This window comes from Megalobrama amblycephala, linkage group LG17 (genome assembly GCF_018812025.1).
Source record: "Megalobrama amblycephala isolate DHTTF-2021 linkage group LG17, ASM1881202v1, whole genome shotgun sequence".
NCBI lineage: Eukaryota > Metazoa > Chordata > Actinopteri > Cypriniformes > Xenocyprididae > Megalobrama > Megalobrama amblycephala.
The window spans coordinates 31,890,672-31,913,430 of record NC_063060.1 but is presented as its reverse complement, the minus strand read 5'-3'; the positions used below and the strand labels follow the sequence as shown (position 1 = coordinate 31,913,430).

The 22,759-nt window shown below is 37.9% G+C and overlaps 1 protein-coding gene across 1 annotated transcript in view; it reads right to left on the bottom strand.

The window, feature by feature from the left end:
• pld1a (phospholipase D1a) overlaps positions 1 to 13,827 on the bottom strand; it is a 28,042-nt gene extending 14,215 nt beyond the window's left edge. The window contains exons 1-12 of the mRNA XM_048162741.1: positions 13,661 to 13,827; positions 7,488 to 7,665; positions 6,679 to 6,848; positions 6,466 to 6,608; positions 5,846 to 5,957; positions 4,866 to 4,931; positions 4,448 to 4,506; positions 3,148 to 3,240; positions 2,596 to 2,748; positions 2,354 to 2,503; positions 1,922 to 2,005; positions 644 to 725 (exon numbers count right to left, since the gene is read on the bottom strand). Coding sequence (XP_048018698.1) covers positions 644 to 725; positions 1,922 to 2,005; positions 2,354 to 2,503; positions 2,596 to 2,748; positions 3,148 to 3,240; positions 4,448 to 4,506; positions 4,866 to 4,931; positions 5,846 to 5,957; positions 6,466 to 6,608; positions 6,679 to 6,848; positions 7,488 to 7,584 — 1,209 coding nt within the window. The 5' untranslated portion in view covers positions 7,585 to 7,665; positions 13,661 to 13,827. The remainder of the gene's footprint in view (positions 1 to 643; positions 726 to 1,921; positions 2,006 to 2,353; positions 2,504 to 2,595; positions 2,749 to 3,147; positions 3,241 to 4,447; positions 4,507 to 4,865; positions 4,932 to 5,845; positions 5,958 to 6,465; positions 6,609 to 6,678; positions 6,849 to 7,487; positions 7,666 to 13,660) is intronic.
• Between the last annotated feature and the right edge of the window lie 8,932 nt (positions 13,828 to 22,759).

Here is a 22,759-nt window from a genome sequence, read left to right as displayed (position 1 = left end):
CTTAGTGAGTTTTTGAAATGAGCGCATGCGTAAGAACAACCCCCCTCCTTCACAGCTCATTTCAAGGGAACGCCTCCCAAAACTCGTGCACGAGTATTGGAACACGAGTGTTTACCACCGGCATTCGCTGTGTCATGTCAGTGGATTCATTATGTCGGACTCACCGCAGGTAACTCATAATCTGCAGTTGTGACTCCTGTCTCCTGACAAAAACATTGCATGCAGCGCCTGTAGAGTGTGGAAAGTTACTGGAGCGCGCAGCCACGCACGTCTTGCACAAGGAACATCATGGCAGTGATTGACAAGCCAGAGAGCCAATCGTTTTGCTGATGTTTTTAAGGCCCTACCTCGTGCACAGATGATTTATATTAATATTATTCCTTTCAGTGCACCTAATAAATAGTCTTTTATCAGTTAGTAAAGACAGTTTCAAGTAATATTGCAAAAATGTATAAAACAAAACATCCCCTTTAGCACCTTTAACTTGCTGGCAATAGAGGCCTCACTGAGCTGTTGGATTTCATCAAACATATCTTAATTTGTGTTCCAAAGATGTGAAAGTAAGATGTAGAACTACATGAGGGTGAGTAATAAATTACATTATTTTCATTTTTGGGTGAACTAACCCTTTCAGAGGACTTACAGCCTTGCGTTTCAAAATGCAGTCGAGCCTCCAGCGATTTCCTTCCACAACAGGTCTCTTCAGAAAGATCTCAGGGCTCAGCCTGCACATTATAAACACAATCATATAGCAGATACAACATTATGCAGCACAAGCACACCTCCTTTATAGTCTACATAAAATCAAAATGGACACAACTTACTTTCTTAATACACATTCCTGCTCTCATTGTGCACATCATTATTATAAACAATTATTTTTTTTAAATTACTTCATTAAAATATATATCATTTCATTAAAAATGTGAAATAATATGTATTTAAAGTATTATTTCTCTGCTGTTTAAGATAAAACCAAGTGCCAAGGCGTCAATTGTTTTAAGAAGGGAATAGTCGTACGTCATATTTAACTGCAAATGCAATAGTTGTAATAGTCAAAGTCATACTTGACTGCAAACTCACATTTAGATCTGGCTCCATTTTAAAGTGAATGCCAATAAAATGGTTTTCATGCAGACTTAAATCAATGTTTGAATATTTCATATTCTACAAGTACAACTACATCAAAAACACACAGCGATTTCTCATATAACCACCCACTCCCTCACACGTACACAGAAGATTAGACCATTGAGTCTATTCCAGGAGTGATATTTTTGAAATAAGGAAGGCTGAAACTCGACACTAGTGAAGTAAGAGATACCAGTCTTGCTGTATAACATACACCTCCCACTCTGAGCCCCTGATCCAAGGCCACATGTCTGTATGTGTGCATGTAATGTCTACTCTACAGCAACGCTACTACAGAGCATTACCAAACAAAGAGAAATAAACACAAAACACCATTTCATATCAGATTAAAGTACATTTTTCATTCATGGAAGATCAAAATCAATCCAGTTTTGCTTTTTGTCAATGTTTGACAGTTTACTGTGGCACTTTTCTAAACTGAACCACTAGAGACTATCCCAATTTAAGCATATGTCCCCCTCTGGTCATGATTTGTCTCACCTACATGGACTGCCACTGGTGCCCCATTAAACAAATACATGCATGTCATGTGTTTTCTATCATAGCTGATATGCACACACAACTACATATAAACAATTTATAGGTTGATTTCCAGGAAAAGTGTAAACACTGTGACTCTGTGGAGTTATCAAAACATTGTTCTGTTTGTTGAAGCGATCTGTCCAGGCTGTGATAGCAACATTGACTCAACCAATAGTGTGAGTTGGGCCGAGACTATCTGTCTGCCTGAACATGTTTTCTTCCTGGAGGGTAAACAGTGAGTACATACCACCAGTCTGTAATGAAGATTTCCTCTTTGGCCTCCTCCAGTGCATTTGCAACATCCTCCATGTAGGTTTTCCCATTCACATACCTGGAAAATTGAATTTATTTTTCTTAGTTGTCAGATATCACAGAGTAGAGGGTCAAAAAGAAAGCTAAACATGACATTGTTTTTTTTGGGGGGGGGGGGGGGTTTATCTTAAATCGAAAGTTCATTCAAAAATGAAAATTCTGTCATTGTTTACTCACCCTCATGTCATTAAAAAGCTGTTTGACTGTATAACAACATTGGACCACATTGTCTTTCATTGCATAGACACACACACACACACACAAAAGAAAAAACCTTGTGATCTGAAAGTCAGGTCTGAAATGACATGAGGGTGAGTAAATGATAACAGTGTGTTTATTTTGGGGCAAACTCTTAGATTAAATATACCATTTAGAGGGTATGTTCTCCTCCTCCCTTGCAAAAGATCCAAAGCGGTGAGTCCTTAAAAAGGCCCTGCCATGTTTCCGGACAAAGCTTTCAATGGCCTGACTCCACCACAGTGCATGTCTGTAGCTATTAAATTTCAGCACCAGTTTCCTGTATAAGACACACAAACAAACACAAATTGTCTACAAGCTGAGAGAGAGACATTTATAAGTGACATTATATTTGAGATTAAGTGAACACACCTGGACAGGTTCTCAATGCTCACTCCATGCTTGGTCTCTGTGTATTTGGAGTCTATTTTGATACTGAATTCATTGTCAACCAGCAGGACAAATGAAATGGCGCCAGTGTCTGGCTTCATGTACAGCAGAAAAGAGTCCTTCACAACAAGCCACCTAGACAGAGAGCACAAAAGACTTCATCATTAGACTCCATCACAACCATGAGGTCAAACCAAACCTAAAGTATGCTTCACTAAAGTATTATTATGCCAAGAGCAGTGGAAGGCAGTGATACAGTGTCAGTTTAATCAGAGAACGAAAGTAGCACGGTATCAGTGGAGCAGAGATAAACAGCTTGCTAGACTCAAAGAGACTGTATGGTGTGTGTGTGTGAGCGGGTGCCCGCTCTATCTGAATTGTGTATTTTCACAGATAACACTGCTTTAAAGAGTGTCTCACAAATGTTAAAGCTCAAAGTGAAGAGCACAGCCTCACTGCATGAATGCATTTCATCTGCTCTTGTGGTTTCCTTGAAGAATTCAGCAAAAGATTTCATGTTTTATGAATAATTACCTCTTGGACCAGCGGTAGCAGACTTCATTGCGGCCACAGCAGTTCATGCCTGGGATACGGTGACCTCCTGATCTTTTAAAAACAATGCCTTCTCTGAAAGTGAGTCAAAGGGTGAATATCATGAAATCCATTAAAAACTTGAGTCATATTTCAGATAATAAAGGAGATAACAGATTATATGTTGTGAAAAATTAAAAAATTTTTCATTGTGACATTTTCATGACAAGCACGTCCCCTCCCAAATTCTCATGACTTTTGGTATTTATGCATCATGGGAACATTTGTGATTTGTCAAGCATCCAGAAAAACATACTGACACATGGTAATTTGTAGCACATTAAAGAATTTGTTATTAACATGCTTAAAGGGATAGTTCACCCAAAAATGAAAATTTGATGAGTATCTGCTTACCCCCAGGGCATCCAAGATGTAGGTGACTTTGTTTATTCAGTAGAACACAAATGATGATTTTTAACTCCAACCGTTGCCGTCTGTCAGTCTTATAATGCGAGTGAATGGTAACACAATTTATAAGAGTCAAAAAATATGCATAGACAAATCCAAATTAAACCCTGCGGCTCGTGATGTCCTAAGACACGAAACGATCGGTTTGTGCGAGAAACCAAACATTATTTATATCATTTTTTACCTCTAATATACCACTATGTCCAACTGCGTTCAGCACTCGCTTAGTGAGGTCTGATCGCGCTCTGACAACGGCAGTGATGTCTCGCGTTTATACTTCAATGAGTGCCAGAAATCACTGCCATTGTCAGAGTGCAATCAGACCTCACTAAACGAGTGCTGAACGCAGTTGGACAAAATGGTGTATTAGAGGTAAAAAATGATATAAATAATGTTCGGTTTCTCGCACAAACCGATCGTTTCGTGTCTTAGGACATCAATGTGTGATCACAAGATGCAGGGTTTAATTTGGATTTGTCTATGCATATTTTTTGACTCTTATAAATTGTGTTCCCATTCACTCGCATTATAAGACTGATAGACGGCAACGGTTGGAGTTAAAAATCATCATTTGTGTTCTACTGAAGAAACAAAGTCACCTACATCTTAGATGCCCTGGGGGTAAGCAGATAAACATCAAATTTTCATTTTTTGGGTGAACTATCCCTTCAATTGAAACTACTGTCACAATGTAAAAAATAAATAAATAAATAAATTCAGAGACCCTAAATAAATAAAGTTTCATTTACTATGCAATATATTTCACCCTAAAATTAAAAAACTGATCAGTGTGAGGCAATAATAAAACAGTAAAGCAAAATGAGTGTGTCCTTACAAGCCTTTAGGGCCCAAGTCCTGAATGAAGGACAACTGGCTTACATCAATAAACTCCATCTGGAAAAGAAAAACAATTCTGCTTAAAACCAGTGAGACAGAGACGCAGCTTCAATTAAAAGAAGTTACACTAAATCCTCAGCTATATTGACCCTCTGAGGGTATTAAAAATGAAGAGAGGGAACGAAGGATGGAATTTGAGAGAGAGAGAGAGAGAGAGAGAGAGAGAGAGAGAATTACGGATGTCCTTGATTAAAGCCATTGGAATTGTACTGAGCCGAGAGAAAAGGCTGCACATTAACACGCTCAGGACACACAGTCTTCATCTGTAATATCGATCCTCATGCTGCTGCTTCATTAAAGATAACTCAACATGAGCTCCATCAGGGCCTGAACTCTATAATCAAGTGTGAGCTTACGGTGGCGTAGTATTTTCGATACATTGCCATCCTCAGCAGCTTGTTCAGGTAGTCTTCCAGTTGTTTCTGCAAAAAGAAAATGGTTTTAAAAGTTTGATTCTGTGGCACCAGTTGTGTACCATGATAGATAATAATAAATCTCAGAAAGTAAAAATGGTGTTATATACGTGTGTGTTCTGTGTATATTAAATATGTATATATAAATACATGCACATACATGTATATATTTAAGAAAAAAATTATATTTATATATAAAATATTTATATTTATATGTAATCTAAAATATATAAAAATATGTATATTTATTTATACATGTATATATTTTTAAAATTTGTGCATGTATTTATATATACATAATTATTATACACAGAACACACATATATATATATATTACGTAAACACAGACTTTTATTTTGCAAACGATTAATCGCGATTAATCGCTGTGCAGCCCTACCTAGCATATAGAATATATAAGCATTACATAAAGTTTCTTAATGTTATTAATGAAAGTGGTTATAAAATATTAAGAATACAGTACCTTCTGAGGCATATATAAACTGTCACAATTTTTAATCTGTTTGACTAGTAAGCCTAATGTACTGGCTGAAAGGAATAGCATATTTATTTATTCATTAGTTTATCTAAAGAATTTCCTTAAATATCTACAAAGAAAATTAACAGCAAATATACTTCAGGCGATTGAATAAGTCAGAAATATTAAGCTTTATTCGACAGCTGGACACTTAAGAATTTCACCAGTAGGTCATGAGAATATTCTCATGTGACTCACATGATATGATATGACAAACAGAGTATTGTTATATATGCTCCGATACCACTAAATCATGTCAATGACGTTGTGTGGGAGAGACCTGACCACAGACTAACGCCTTGTGATGACCCAAATTACGTCATGCTCAACACTGTCTGTGATCATTTCCTGTCATGTGATCAAGGGTTGGTAATCAAGAGCGACTCACCCTCCGACTAGACACTTGCTCCTCTCGTGCCAACTCATCTCTGCCTCCCCGAGGCAGTGCCGGCATCTGCCTCACCTCGCTCCTCTTTATGCTCTTCCTTCTCTCAGTATGGCTAAAAGACAGAGATATCATAATCTGAGAGATAAAGAGGAATAACAATAGCAAAGAGTGAATAATGAGAATGAGTAGCAGTGAAATCTGAGAAAATAGCGCAAAGCAAAAAACTAAAGAGAACGGGGAGAACAAAAAAAGGAAAGAAATTTGATAGAAAACAGGAAAAAAGGAGTGTAGAGGAAGTGAGAATAATAGCTTCTATAAGAATGAGAAGCGTATTCACTAATCTGCTTCCTTTAGACCTGGTATTAAGAGCTGTCTAGGGCCATTGAATCTCAAGTGGTCATCTGAGACGCATTACCGCTTACACCAAGTGATCAGGAGTGAATTTCAAACCGCATTGTTGAGACCTTAAAAGGCACAGTGAGAAGAAAATGCTACTCAAAGAGTCGTTCCAAATTAACTAAATCCCTTCAGGAAAGGCTTTTTAAGGTAGAAGAAAGTAGTTTGGCGAGAACAGATGTAAAAGATCATTATTGAGTTTATCTGTAGGGCAGGGGTCTGACCTTCGGGTGGGCAGTGGGATCCTCATGAGGGTCTTGTATCGCAGAAGCTCTTTATGAAGGTCCATGAAGTGCTTCTCTTTTCTTTTCACTATCCAGGTGAAATTTCCATGTTTGAGCTCTATCTTAAACACAGCTGGCATTGCCTGTAGACACAGCAGTGATGTGAGATCTGTGACATCTTTTAATCTTTTAACTAGTGTGTGCTCCACAGACCTTGGACACGCCTCTGTGTTTGGAGATTTTGAAGCGGTCCGGGGCCCTGGTGAAGCGTTCCACATCTAGGATCTTGGCAGTGATGGGGGCAGTGGTCAGGTAGACCTGCGCTTCTGTCTCTTTAAAGCCAACTGTCCTGTACACGGCAGAGAAAGGGATACAGGAAGCCCCTGTAGGAAAACGACAGTGCGGACTGAGGCATGCCTGTGGGTAATGTGAGCTCCAGTGTGTGTGTGTGCTGAATACTTGTTGTGACGTGTTGCGTCATGTTACACAGCTGTCCTCACATCACTCCCTCTTACACATGTTCCATAGTTCAGATGCCTGATTAGACAGACCTAACTGTAACCCTTTTCCACTTCCTGTCTGAAATATTATTGTCAAAATAAATCCTGTTTATCCAGTTTCACTTGTATCTAGTCATTTCGATAACTAAATAGATGAATTCCGCACACTGATATAGCTTGCAAATCTTAATTTATTACAAAGTTTCGGTCATGCGACCTTTATCAGGCATCGTTTTCAAACAGGAAGTCGAGCCCACCCAGATTTAAAATACAAAGCAGCTAATGAGAAAATCATTACAATCAATGATTTTTCATCACATACCAGGAATGAAAAAGTGACAACCTACTTCAATGGATCAACAATCAAATACAATTATCCAAAATACATGCATAACACACTATACTTCCAATGACAGACAAACAGACAACAAACCTTCCAGTATTATCTCCATTTACCCCTATAAAATTGATAGTAATACATCAAATGGATTTTTTGGCTCTGAAATAATAATAATCACCTACCTGAGGGGTTGAACTCGCAGTCCACCTCTTCAGGATCATCCTCAGCATCTGAGAACCCCAGATCCCTGGTGTCCAGGTTCTCCACGGTGTCACTCATGTCTGCTTTTATCAGATTGAGTTACTTCTTATGGGCTCAATGAAACATTTAGCAGTCTCCAGTCTGACGGGCCAGCATTGCCTGTTTGAACAAACACAACACACACACACGTCCAGTTAATACCCTAAAGAAATGGTACTCAACTACTGTAGAAGGGAGAAAAAATAATATAACCCAAATTATAATAAGTAAACTAACCAAATTATGCATAATTAGGATTGCAAATCATGTTTAGCATCTTCTAAAAAGGAAGGAGAAAATGTTTTAAATTTCTTTTACCGTCAATGTCAAAGCTGTATGTGCGTCCAATCAAACTCTAGTTTTGGCCCAAACTCATCTGTGACTTGGCAAAAGCTAGTAAAATTAGGTAGATTCCAACACAGATGGGTTGTGTGACATGCACTCATTCTTGAAGCATGACTATTAAATACTGATTCACTAGCAATGAGGATAAAGTTGGTTTGTGCAAACAATAATTTGTTTTCTGTAGTGAATCATTGCCTGCCAAGTGCATAAAATCTAATTTTGCATGATAAACAACTCCAGTATTGTGCTGTGTCACCAACTTGATGTACAATTTCAGTTTTGGGTCCTGAAGCAAAACCAGCACTAATCTAATTAGATTTGTGTAGCATCATAATGTAATTAAATTTCCTTTAGTCTTAAAAACCTTTGTAATATTATATTATATTATATTATATTATATTATAAACCTTTATGGACACAATAAAGTGATCAAAAGTAACAGTAACATTGTTTTGTTAAAAATTGTCTATTTAAAACAAGTGCTGTTTTTTAACTTTCTATTTCATCAAAAAAAAAAGGGGGGAAAAGTATCAGTTTCCAAAAAAATTAAGCAGTACAATTATTTCAACACTGATAATAATAAGAAATGTTTCTTGAGCAGCAAATCAGCATATTAGAATGATTTCTGAAGGATCATGTGACACCAAAGACTGGAGTAATGATGCTGAAAATTCAGCTATGCATTTTGCAAATGGTGTCTTGGCATCTAACAGCAGGAAATAAATGATCCATGCTAACCAGCCAAACCTTGACCCTCTAGTTTGCTCATTTCTATTTAAAACATTTCCTCTTTCGATCAGGCCAAAGGTCAGAGGTCAAAAGTCTTCTCCTGTGGAGCACAGAGTCCCTTCAGTGAATATTAATCTAATAATACACACAAGATCAGATCAGTGTCATTCTCTCAGAAAAACAGCTATTAAAAAGGAAGCCACATCCTGTTTTCTGCAATAGCTCTGGGAGCAAAACCAAGAAAATTCCCTAAACCCCAAAACAATACAGGAATCACACTGATAATTGCTGTCGGAAATACAAAATCCAAGAAGCTGTTCACTGCTAATGCCTTTTTATATTCCTTTAATATTAATTTGCCAGTTGGTGGCACGATTGAGAGATTAAATATGAATTCAGATCTCTGAAGGCTACAGGATTGGCGACCCATCTGAAACTATAAAAATACAGGTAAATCATAAAGTGTGAGGTGAGATGATGCCACAACAGAGTAATCATAAGCCACTGAAGCCATTAAAAATATTGCAAAATCATCACCAACAGTGTTAATAATGGATGTGTGGCAAGAATGGAGTGCTTCAATAGCTCGATAATCACAGATGTGGGTTTTATGTCTAAAACAGAGAGTTCCATATGTGACGGAAAAAAATATAGAGCAACACAAAAGGAAAAAGAATGAGTCAAAAATATTAAAGAAAAATGCTGAAACTGAGCAGCTAAGTCAGCGCTTGTTACTAAGACAACACAATTCACATTGAAAAGTTCAATTAAACTAAACGTAACCACTAACACTATTTTCAAGCCTTTCACACAACATAAAGTCAACATTTGTGTTCTTAAAACAAATATATCATTATAAGAGAAAATAAGAGGAAACACACAGGGCTGCTCTCTTGATTTCTCTCACAAAGACTTTAGTTGCTTTCCTTTAGACTGCAGTAATTTTGCTGCCAAGTGCATGTTCTCTCTGTAACCACCCCACAAAACCTACTATTAAACATAATGGAACATTTTCTCCTCTCATTGGTTGGTTGCAGTGGGCTGCAGAGTGCAGATACTATCTGGTCTATTCAGAGTGATCGCATAATGGCCATTTTAAATGTGTGAAACAGAAATAATGTGTCCTAGAGAGAAGCTGAAACGTCTGAACTTCCCATCTTACGCAAGAAGAGTCTAACAGTGAGGTGTGGCTCTATAATCTGAACTCAATATGACATCATCTTTTCCAGTCCAGCTACCTTTGGAAGCTTCTGCTTAACTCAGAGAAACTACATTTCCTTCAATCCTTACTCACTAGAGAGAAAGTCCTGAAATTCATTCACAAACAAAGAGACAACACTGGCATGTTTCATATCATCTCACAATATTTATATTGAAAATCCTTCATTACAATGTCATTGTTCAGATATCAATCTGAACTTTCTTTCAGTCAACGTGAAATTGGAATTCCATTTACTTCCACAGTGTACGTTCCTGTTCTTCCTGTGAATGATTGATCGTTGCAAATGGTTTCAAATGAAAAAAAGGTTTGTCTTTGTAATATCAAATTTAAATATAATAACTTTCTTTTTCAGCTGACTTCATTTTGGCTCCTCGGGTTATACAGTACGCATTATTTTAGAATGCTCCTATTAATCTCACTCCATCCCCATTCTGGTATGGAACTCCAGTTTTCAAATAACATCAATAACATCCCTACATTTCATACAGAAATACCACACATAACAGCAGTAAAAGAGATTGACTTCAATTTTTTGACTCTGATGGCCGAGTTTACTGTAAACATACAGGACGGTCTAGCTAGTGGGTAGTCTAAACAATAGTGTACTGGTAGAGAAGTTCCTAATGGAAGGACTCATTCAATCTCTCTGTGTATAGGTGAACATTTATGACTGTGGTATCTCATGCGTGTCTCCCACCTGTGCACTGACCTTTAGAGGCAGCTTTAAAGAGTTGTGCAGGTCAGAAAGGGGCAGTAAATCCGATGCTTCAGCTATCACTCCGTTGGTGCAATGTTGCATTTTTATGATTCTTTAGATATCATCCAGCCCAACCCTTACAATCTCAGAATGGAGCATTTCTGAGTAAAGGGGTTGTTTGTTATTTTCAAGATATAATACACGTGTGATTGTGCAGACAAAACTCTGTACCATCTGTACAGCAGAGAGAAAGACTAGGCTAATTCCTTGTATATTTGAAGTGAACCTATTTAGTAAGCAAACTAAACCCAAAACATACTCTATTTAAAAGCAGCCAAACATACACGCTAAGCTACCCTTTAAAGGGTTAGTTCACCCAAAAATGAAAATTCTATCATTAATTACTAAAACGTTTGTTCATCTCCGGAACACAAATAAACACATTTTTGATGAAATCCGTAAGCTCTCTGGCCTCTGAGAGACTGCAACGTTATTACCACTTTCAAGACCCAGAAAGATAGTAAAGACATTGTTAAAATAGTCCATGTGACTACAGTGGTTCAACCTTAATGTTATGAAGCGACGAGAATACTTTTTGTATGCAAAAAAACAAACAAAAATAACACATTTATTCAACAATTTCTTCTCTTTTAGGGTGCGTTCACACTTGTAGTTCGGTTCGTTTGGTTCATTTGGTCCGGACCAAAGAAGAAAAAAAAACATTTAGTCCTTGTCCGATTAGCGTTCAGATTGGCAATTTTATCACCGAACCAAAAGATACAGAACCTTAAGGCATAGGGATACATTCACATCGTGATTGGTCGGATTTTATGACGTATTGCCTATTTTGAGACGGAACTTACCGAACATCCAAAACAATGCTGTGTGCTGAGGTAAATGCACTCCTTGTGTGTGCGTAGTGGTGCGTAGCCTGCATGTGATGGTATTTTGGCCAGCTGGGAACTCGTGAGGAGCTTATAAAATGTGTAAAGGAGTCAAAACAGCGGCGGGAATCCACCCGTCACACACACAAACAATCTGCTGCGTGGAGACGTGCGTCTGATGCCTGTGATGGGCAAACTCGTGACTATGACGAGAAAAACCGACATGCGTGAGGATTCTGTCCTTTTTAGGGTCTCGTCTTCCTGTTTTTGGTTCGGTTACATGTCTTTGGTCCGTGTTGCGTTCATATATCATTCGAACCGCACCAGAGTTCGTTTGGAAGTGGACCGAGACCCATCTTTTCAGCGGTTTCGGTCCACTTGTTTGGTGCGCACCAGGGTTCGTTTTAATCGAACCAAACATGACAAGTGTGAACGCACCCTTATTAGTCAGTCTGCTGTTGATTTTGTAAACACAGTGCAGCCCTTCCGGGTTCTGTGTCAGAACGCCAGCTTGTAATTGGCCGATGCTGTTCATGTGAGCACCACGACGCATGTGTGTGATGCTGTGACGCAGGAGCCGGCCAATAATCAGAAGCTCTGCACTGTGTTTACAACATGAACAGTGTAGTAGACTGACATGGAAGAGAAGAAATTGTTAAATAAAGTCATTATTTTTGTTTGTTTTTTGCGCACAAAAAGTATTCTCATCGCTTCATAACATTAAGGTTGAACCATGTATGCAATATGTTTGTCCAGCAGCTCTCAGAGAGATGTGTTATAATTCAAGAGGGAACAAAACAAAAGATATGATAAAAAGAAAGACATATAATCATAATACGATCATTGGCTCTCTGCGCCTCCTAATAAACAAATCTCGATGTAAATTATCTAAAGCAGGACATAAGCCGTGCAGTGAACTGTAGAAAATAACTGCAGTACTGTGAGAACTTTGAGCGCTCTACCTGTTAGACAAGCCAAGCCAATATAAACCAATAAACACTTTCAACATGCGTGCACTCCTCATTTTCAGTATTTTGTCTTCACTGCCAAGAAAAATATTAAAAATTTCTTAAAACAAGAATATGTTCTTGAAGCAATATTATTTGTATCATTATATTATACCAAGATATTATAAATATATAGTATATTTTGGATACTAAACTACAGAAATACACAGATAATGAAAAGTCTGTGAGAACATTCTGTGGATGGGATATCAGCTGTTGCTTCCTGCCAACAAGTTCCTGCCCATTGTAATTCGTCATGGAGACAACGCTCAGAACATTTGGGAGGAGAACAAAAAAATATTATGCAACCACATAGGTTAGAGCTTTACAAGTGTGCTACAGACACTGCAGTCACTTGTGTGTGTTGGGACATGCATGAGACTAAAGAACTGTGGGAATTTTTTGCATTGTCATTGTAAGACATGAAGCCATAAACAAAAGTAATCATCCATTCATCTTTCATATTAGGATGGGCTTTGTGTCATGGAATGACAGTCTCCATGTAAATGTAAAATGTCCTTGCCAACCTGATGTGCAGTTCAGCAGGACTGTTTCTCCTGTTGAAAAAGCCTGATTTGTATTAAGATCTGTTTTCAGAGCAAATGCACTTTGTACCTGAAGGCAATTTATGACAGGTTTGTGTTCACCAAACAAACCAGCAGTACAGTTGTTCTGTCATGCTTCTTTTTACACATTTTAGAGATAGCATGAAGTTCCCAAACAACTCGGGGTCAGAAGTCTCTTGCATTCGGATTAATGAATAACATGATTAAAGTATAAGATAACTAAAAAACAAAAAGGGCCATTTAAAACAAGCCAGTGACAACAAAATTAGCCAAACTGACAAAGTGCAAGATTAAAGGGTGTGCTGCATTATTATTTATATTAAATTGAGGTAGTATATAATTAGGATATTTAATTGTGTATTGTATCCCTGCCCTTAAGCACTGCTGAAAAAACAAGAGAGGGATTTTGGAGCCTGAGCAAAGCCAAGTTGACTTTCCTCTCTCTTGTGCACTGGTCACACATTCCACATTGGATACAAAAGCCTCTCACACTGGGGTGAGACAGGAGCCAAGGCAAATCCGTACCAGAAAGACTTTCACATGTCACAATTAAACACACACACATTCATAACAGTTGCTAGAAATTTCCCTTGAAATCTGCAAGCTGAGACAGAAGTTTGAAGCAGAGCATGAAACAACAGCAAACAGCACAAAGTTTCACTGACCTGCCCTGGTAGACGTGATTCCCACATGATAAATCAGCTGTGCTGTTTGTCTCCTACAACAATGAAAGACTTGCTCATAATTTCGTAGAGAGCGTTAAAAGATTCTCTCTCCTTTTCTGTGACTCTAGACTAGACAAGAGGGCAGTGAGTGGAGAGATCAGTCATAGGCCAATGTGTTTGAACGGGGCGGGGCCTTTCCGGGATTCTAAAGTGTCAGTCACAATCGCTCAGCCAATCAAGTTAAGAAAGGCACAATATGCTCCTCCCCTCCTCAGCTGTGGGAAACCTTACCATGGGAAAGAAGAGATGTTTGTAATGGTTCAGGAAATTTTATTTTATTTTTTTCAGCCTGTTGGGTCATGTTAGTGGGTTATTTTTTTATTTTATTTATTTTTTTCTGTAACTCAGTTGCTGGGTCACATTTACAGTCGATAAAAATGACGAACCCCCTCGCATAACTACTCAGCTCTGGGTCAATGTAACACAGTGTTGGGTAGTCTGTGCCATTCCTGATATTTGACAAACGGTCATTTTGTATTCTGTTCTGAGAGAAAACGTCCTGAGGGGAAAACTTCCTGAATGAAATCGATTTTGTATTACATTGTAGTCTAGTGTCACATTTTACCCTTTTTGTTTATATGTATGTCGCAGCTAATGTCGTTAGAATCTACACTCAAAGCGAAAATCGATGTCATATGTCACAAATTTGCCGTGTGCTCCAAAGACTACAACAGGAGTGCTATTGATCTAGTTGACAGAGAATATAAATATATGTTTTTTGATTATATGATATGATTAATAATGTAACATTATAGGCCTTTACTGTCACTTTTGATCAATTTAAAGCCTCCTTGCTGAATAAAAGTATTAATTTCTTAATTTACTGTGACTTAATTTACAGCAATTGTAATTTACAGTAACAGCTGTGTAAAGTCCTGTTTATGAGGTCTCATGCATGTCGCTGCAGCTACAGTATATTAAAATGATAAACATCATCCCTGGTACTTGGAGGTCGAAATGTCAAACCAACTTATCTCCAGGCTGCTCAGCAGTCAAGGCCATAGTTTACCCTCGGAGCAGTTTGCTCTGCTCCTCAAAAAAAACTGCAAGACTTTTTCAGAAGCCCTTCCTCTCAAACAATCCATCTATTTTCCATGCTGAGGAGAGTTCCACTCCGCTGTGTCTAAATGGATTAATCACTGAAGAACAAGAGCAAGACACCACACTAAAGGACGTCCCGGCGTATCTGACGCTCTGTGGCCAACAACAAAGACGGAGGAGAAGATAGACTTCTGAGCACCATAAATCATTTATATTTTCAATTTTCCGCCTTGTCTGATGCAGGACCTCTGGTCTATGGAGTCTGTAATAATTACCACGGCAGGGTGTGCCAGAGCGGCCATACCTTTGCTCAAATGGCAGGCATTGCCATTTATCACAGCTGCAAGCAAACATCTCTCTCACACCCACAAAACAATATCAGCTGAACCACAGACCTTTAAGTGCACAAGAGAGAGGGAGAAGAAATATAAAGAGAGACAGTGCAATGTAAAGTAAACAGGGATTAAAAGTAAAGTTACAGAGTTTAATGGCTTTGCTTGGCAGCTAGTTTCATTACTACCACATGAGTCCATCTGCCACTAACAACACTTACTCACAAGGAGCAAACTCTAAACGTCTTTGACAAAACAATGAGAACAAACTTAAGCCCATCATACTGTAAATCAAGTACATCATTATGGACAATATAATGCCCACTATGATATTTTTAAAATTTATTTATTTTAATATATATATTTAATATATATACTGTCAAAACATCAAAACTATATTATATTACATTATCAAAACTATATTTTACTATACTGTAAAATATAGTTTTGATAATGTAATATATGACTTGATATTCCTCAGAGCAGTTACATACAGCGCTCTTGCCCTCTAGTGGACAGTATAAAAAAAAAAAAAAAAAACATTTTTCTGTCCCTTTGAAACTTCATTCAATGCTAACCACTTCTATGTGTGTGCATACAGACAAGCAAACATAGATGTTAAAAAAGGATGTTTCCCTTCTCAGTCATTTGTGTTCCTCAAAACCTTCCTAAAGAGCAATAGTTAAAACAAAACCTGCTACGACTGGCCCTGCTATCTGTGTATGTAATGGTCTGAGCTCTACACTTCCTGTCAAGCTGAAGGTGAATTTGTTGCTCTCATGTGCTATAAAGATTGTATGTTGAATGTCATCACTAGATCACAGGGTGCAATATTACTGCAAATGACACAGCTGTTGATTGGGGAAGAAAACAGTTATAATGAAGACTTTGATCACACCACACCAAACCATAAAGTAATAACAACATCAAAAATAGCTGCATGCAGCAATTATCGGGGCCAAGCACAAAAATGAGTCATACAACCATGGCTAGGAGCATCAGACTAACTGCATTAATAAGTAATTAAAACAAATTGTGATTATTATATGCAAAATGACTGAAAAATGGTTGCTACAATCACCAGTAATACGATTTAATTGCTGATCACTTTTGATTGTGATGTGGTCAGTGTGAGCTGACAATGTGTTGTAGTGTTACAGCCTCAATCAGCTTCGTACCATGGTTTAGTCAGTCGAAAAACTTTTAATAACTTTCGGCTGGCATAGTCTGAAGATGATCTGAGACATTTTTGTAAAATTCTGACCAACGGTATAGGAGGAGTTCGAAAAAGTATGTTTTCAAAGAAATTCAAATTGGCAGACAAGTTTGACTGAATATGGCATAATTGGTATTATTGTTCTCAGTATGAATCTATCAAGACCAGTTTCATTAAAATTGGCAAAATTAATCAAATGCTATTAACATTTTTTGGAATTTAATTATAAATTCTGACCACAAGGTGGCACTCTTCTGAAACTTTTTGAGTACGTTCATGGCATGGTCCTGATGACGCATTCCAAATTTCATAATGCTAATGTGTTCATAAAATACAGCAATTTGTGACAAAATTCAAATTAGCCGACGCCCAGAATAGCCTATGGGAAAAATAATCATTCGACTCAGTATGCTGCACTGAATCAAAAGTTTTATGATTTTTTGCCAAACCATTTAGAAGTTATATGCAAAAATAGCCATTTTTCATATCTCTTGACCAGTAGGTGGCGCTGTGGTGAAACGCTGAAATGTCTGAAATCGCCCCCCATACCCCTAATCGCCTCCTATAATAGGGAACTATTTGAGGGGATAGACATTTGTAGCGGGGTCTGAAACCATAGTGGACGTTATCGAGTGCACTCATTCAATACCACAATCCACTGCAATAATGGGTGTACAACCAATGTACACTCAATGGCTAGAGAATACCCTTAATGCACTGTGAGGGTCATGCCCATCATCCATCCATCCATTTTCCAAATCACTGGTCCAATGTGGGTACAGCGGAATATCATAGAGGTATAAATTCCTAAATTGATTATTAAATTGTTTAATTAAGGTTTATAATTAACTACACTACAGCACATACAACAGGCTTTCTTAAAGAAGCTTTCACTACTGCACATACAACACAACATTCAACAAAAGGTCTGGGAAGGCAGACAGGCCATGCTCTCTCTGATGAAAACAGCCAGTTCCCTCTGTGTAAATGCAAGTTCCTCTCCACCACTCTAACGAGGAACAGGTGGCATCAATTAGGCTCTTGCAAGAGGAACAGGGAGAAAGAGGAAAACAGGGAAAAACTACACTTCCCAGCAGGCTGTTGGGCATCAGGGAGACACATTCACATATACATATTCACAAAATTGACAACAATAAATAATTTCGTGATGAAAATTTTGTGATGGAAAATGATGTTATAGGTATTTGAAACATATTGAAGCAAGGAATTAGAGGAAAAAAGAATTTTGTTTTTAGCCCTTACAGTTTAAAAGTTATTAGCATGAACGTAAGTGAAATTTTGGACAGTAGGAGGCGCTAGAGGGAATGAGTTGGAGACTCCAAAATTGGAGGTTCGCATAGACTCAAGAGTGGAAGAAGAAGAAGAAGGAGAAGAAGAAAAAGGAGAAGAGGAAGAAAAACTAATGCAAACAGTTCCCATGCACCTTCAATGCTTGGCCCTTCACAACACTGTTTAAATCACAAAGAAAGTAAGCCTTAGTTCTCTGTTTCTTGTTGCTCATGCTACAGAATCAGGTTAGTTCTAGAGATGATGCTTTATTAACAAAGTTCGGGAGGAGCACTTGCAAAGGATGTATCCAATCAACTTGTCATCAGCAATTACCATGTTTATCTTATCAGCATGAGAAGAAGCCTATATGTATATATATATATATATATATATATAAGTCGACTTTACCTACATTTATCGACAGTTTTCAGCATGCCTCCACCACCCTGACTCCTCACTCTTGGCTTTTCCTACCAGGAACACAGGGGGAGTACTCTGGGTTCGGGCCAAATACCGAACTTGGAGCCCTCAGCACGCCAAATAATCATACCATTTATTCAATCTGACTTATTTGTAAGTGTGAACTTGTGAAACTGATGATGGCGGTTTACAGAAGATCTCAATATCAGCAACTCCTTTCCAGTCATAAAATAAGTTAATGATCTATATCTTAATTCACATCTCCACAAAATTCAGTCAACATCTAAATCTAATTTGCATGAGATGCATTTTTGCTTTGAATTTGTCAAAGTGTACACGTCTTCACTTGCCAGCAGAAAATTTTAAAGGTGCCCTAGATTCAAAAATTGAATTTACCTTGGCATAGTTAAATAACAAGAGTTCATTACATGGAAAAGACATACAGTGAGTCTCAAACTCCATTGTTTCCTCCTTCTTATATAAATCTCATTTGTTTAAAAGACCTCCGAAGAACAGGCGAATCTCAACATAACACCAACTGTTACGTAACAGTCGGGGTGTACGCCCCCAATATTTGCATATGCCAGCTCATGTTCCCAACATTATGAAAGGCATTAGACAAGGGCAGAACGTCTGGATGTGCACAGCTGAATCAACAGACTAGGTAAGCAAGGACAATAGCAAAAAATGGCAGATGGAGCAATAATAACTGACATGATCCATGATTACATGATATTTTTAGTGATATTTGTAAATTGTCTTTCTAAATGTTTCGTTAGCATGTTGCTAATGTACTGTTAAATGTGGTTAAAGTTAACATCGTTTCTTACTGTATTCACGAAGACAAGAGCCATCACTATTTTCATTTTTAAACACTTGCAGTCTGTATAATTCATAAACACAACTTCATTCTTTATAAATATCTCCAACAGTGTAGCATTAGCCGTTAGCCACGGAGCATAGCCTCAAACTCATTCAGAATCAATGTAAACATCAAAATAAACACTGTATTTACGCAATTAGACATGCTGCATGACGGACACTTTGTAAAGATCCATTTTGAGGGTTATATTAGCTGTTTTAACTTTTTTTATGTTGTTTAAGGCAAGCGCGAGCTCTTGGGGCATGGAGCACGAGATTTAAAGGGCCACACACCCTGAATCGGCTCGTTTCTAATTATGCCCCAAAATAGGCAGTTAAAAAAATGAATTAAAAAAAATCTATGGGGTATTTTGAGCTGAAACTTCACAGACACATTCAGGGGTCACCTTAGACTTATATTACATCTTTTAAAAAAAAGTTCTAGGGCACCTTTAATGTAATACTGCTACTTTGTACACTGATTAAAACATTTGGATGGGGTAGGCCTATAGTTTTGCACGTGCAATAGCATCTTGCTAATAGAGATAATTTCCTATCCTATTCATATGACCTGGGGAGAGCCACCCCACAATCCCCCAGGCCAGGCTCAATGAATTTTTAAAGTTATGAGGTTATGAAGCCTAACATATAAAAATGAAGACAACACAAATGTAAAATTTCCAGAACATTCCATTTTTGGCCTGCTCTTCTTTACAACGTTGCTTCAGTTCATTGAGGTTTGCGGGCATTTGTTTATGCACAGCTCTCTTAAGATCCCCCCAAAGTACTTCAATTGTGTAGAGGTCTGGACTTTGACTGGGCCATTGCAACACCTTGATTCTTTCCTTTTTCAGCCATTCTGGTGTAGATTTGCTGGTGCTCTTGGGGTCCAGTTGCATGACCCAATGTGGGCCAAGCTTTAGCTGTCGGACAGATGGCCTCACATTTGACTCTAGAATACTTTGGTATACAGAGGAGTTCATGGTTGACTCAATGACTGCAAGGTGCCCAGGCCCTGTTGCTGCAAAACAAGCCAAAAATCATCAACCCTCCACAAGCGTGATGAACATTTGGAATGAGGTGTTTGTGCTGATATGCTGCGTTTAGTTTTTGCCAAACGTAGCGCTGTGCATTATGGTCAAACATCTCCACTTTGGTCTCAGACATTGCTCCAAAAGTCTAGAGGTTTGTTCACATGCAACTTTGCAAACCTAGGCTGTGCTGCCGTGTTCTTTTTAGAGAGAAGAGGCTTTCTCCTGGCAACCCTTCCAAACATGCCATACTTGTCCCATCTTTTTCTAATTGTACTGCCATGAACTTTAACTTTTAACAAGCTAACTGTGGCCTGTAGAGGTGTAGTTCTTGGGTTTTTTGCAATTTGCTGGGATGTTCTCTCCTGGGAAGATTGGCAGCTGTCTTGAATGTCCTCCACTTGTGAATAATCTTCCTTACTGCAGAATAATGGACTTCAAATTGTTTGGAAATGGCCGTATAACCCATCTCAGATTGATGGCAGCATGCTTCTCTAAGATCACTGTCTTTCCTCATTGGCATTGTGTTAACACACCTGAAGGCTCTAGACAAGCAAACTGCCAAAACTTCTGCTTTTATAGAGGTGCTAACACTTGCTGATGAACAATTAATCAAAGACATTAGCAGTGCCTGACTGCTACTTATCCTCTTAATTCCTATGAAGCAGTAAGGATGTGCTTACCCACATGGAAAAAACCTATATAAACATATATGTTTCAATATAGGTTTTGATATAGGTTTTACATATATGTGACATATATAAAATTGGCCGTTTTCCTATATTATATGTACATATATGCACACATATATGTACACATATATGCACACATATATGTACACATATGTACACATATATGTACACATATATATATACACACATATATGTACATATATGTACACATAATATAGGAAAACGGCCAATTTTATATATGTCACATATATTAAAAACCTATATCAAACCTATATTGAAACATATATGTTTATATAGGTTTTTTCCATGTGGGACCAATTTCACGTGTTCGTGTAGCGGTGTGTTTTCTGCGTTGTGTCGTAATCAAAGACAGACTGCGAAAAATCTTGCCATCAGGTCCTCACTTTATTCTGTATAACACAAATGGCAATATATGAGGACTTGTGCAGCATACAAACAGCATGCGGCAGCAACGCACAACGCTGAGAAAGAGAGATATTAAAAGTAACTTAAGTAAAGAAAAATAATCAACGAAACATCTGAATGTACATCACAGAGGGGTTTTGGATTACAATCATACAAATATATCATGTGAATTCAGCTGTTACATGAAACATGACCTTAATTGAATCACCGCAAAAACTTTGTGCGACCTACCGCGGTGATGTCTCATGCAGACTGGGAAGCAGCAAAGTGCGTCAACACCCCAAGTCAGCATGGCGGCAGGAAACCCCAAATATGGTCATGGCAAGTGGAATCACAAAATAATAGTCTAAATACATAACTGCTACATTCGCACATACATAAGTTCTTGCATAATTTTTTTCGTTAATTCTTAGTTTTTGCCTTGATAATAGAAAATATGAGCTAGGCATCATGTATGACAGTCAAAAATGAGATATGAGCTACAAAATGACCAGATCCTGCCATTAGCTATATAGAAGACATATCTTGTATGTATAGGGCTTATATGTGGATATGAAGAAGCAATACAGGAGACCTATATTTCCTGTATATGCACATATATGCACCTCAATTTTGCCTATATGTGGCATATATACACATATATGCAGTATATATACGCATATATATAGCATATATGCAGTATATATGCGCATATATGCAGCATATATATAGCATATATGCAGTATATATGCAGCATATATATTATCATATATGTGCATATATGCAGCATATATGTACATATACACTGCATATAGGTTTCATATATGCGCATATATCCACATATAGGTTCTTTCCATGTGGGTAGTTTGTCACCCATGGCTTTTCCATTTCGGCCTAGTTTTTGTAAATAAATAATGATACGATGTAATTAGTCATGTGTTGTTGTTCCTCTGAGGTTGTATTTACCTCATTTTAAGACCTGCTAACGGATATTAGACAAGCCAGTGGCATATCTCTGACGCAACAATGCCACGCCCCCTGAATTTTAGAAATCATAATGATAATCCTTTATTCGAGAGATATAGTTTTTAGTCAGATGGTGTCTTTTGTCAGCTATAAAATTAACTTTACAAGAATGTGTTACACTGCATTCTATCCTATCACCTCACGATGGCACTGTTCAACAAGTATCCATCTTCAACACCCTCCGTACTTTTTTCTTTTAAATAAAGTGGATGTTTTTTTTTCTATCCACTTCCGAAACTCTCTAACCATATTCCGCATCCACCTAATCAATGATGAATCAATGACATCAGTAATGGAAGAGTCCTTCAGCTTTCACAGGTGACACGCCGCGCGCATTACACGCCTCTCTCATCCTCCGCGAGGTGATTTCATCTCTCTGACACTTATCTTTCTTCCTACACCAAAGACGCCTTAAATAGCTTTAAGATTAACGATTTCCTGTCCAATGTGGACAGATAACTTAGCAGAAAAAGCTGGACTGCCATCCTTAAATCCTCTGAGTTTTCCTATCAGTTGGAACCATTTTTAGACGTGGAACGGGGGAAGGATGTGTCATGAGGACATTTATTGGACAACTACAAATCTGTAGAATGCAACAGGGTGCGAAATACTGACTGACCTTCCTTTTTAAAGGAATTTCTCTCAGCAATTCTCTGGCAGGGCGCATGTAAGTTACAAAGTAAGTTAAACTATCAAAAAAAAAATTGTCAATTTATTTGTTAAAT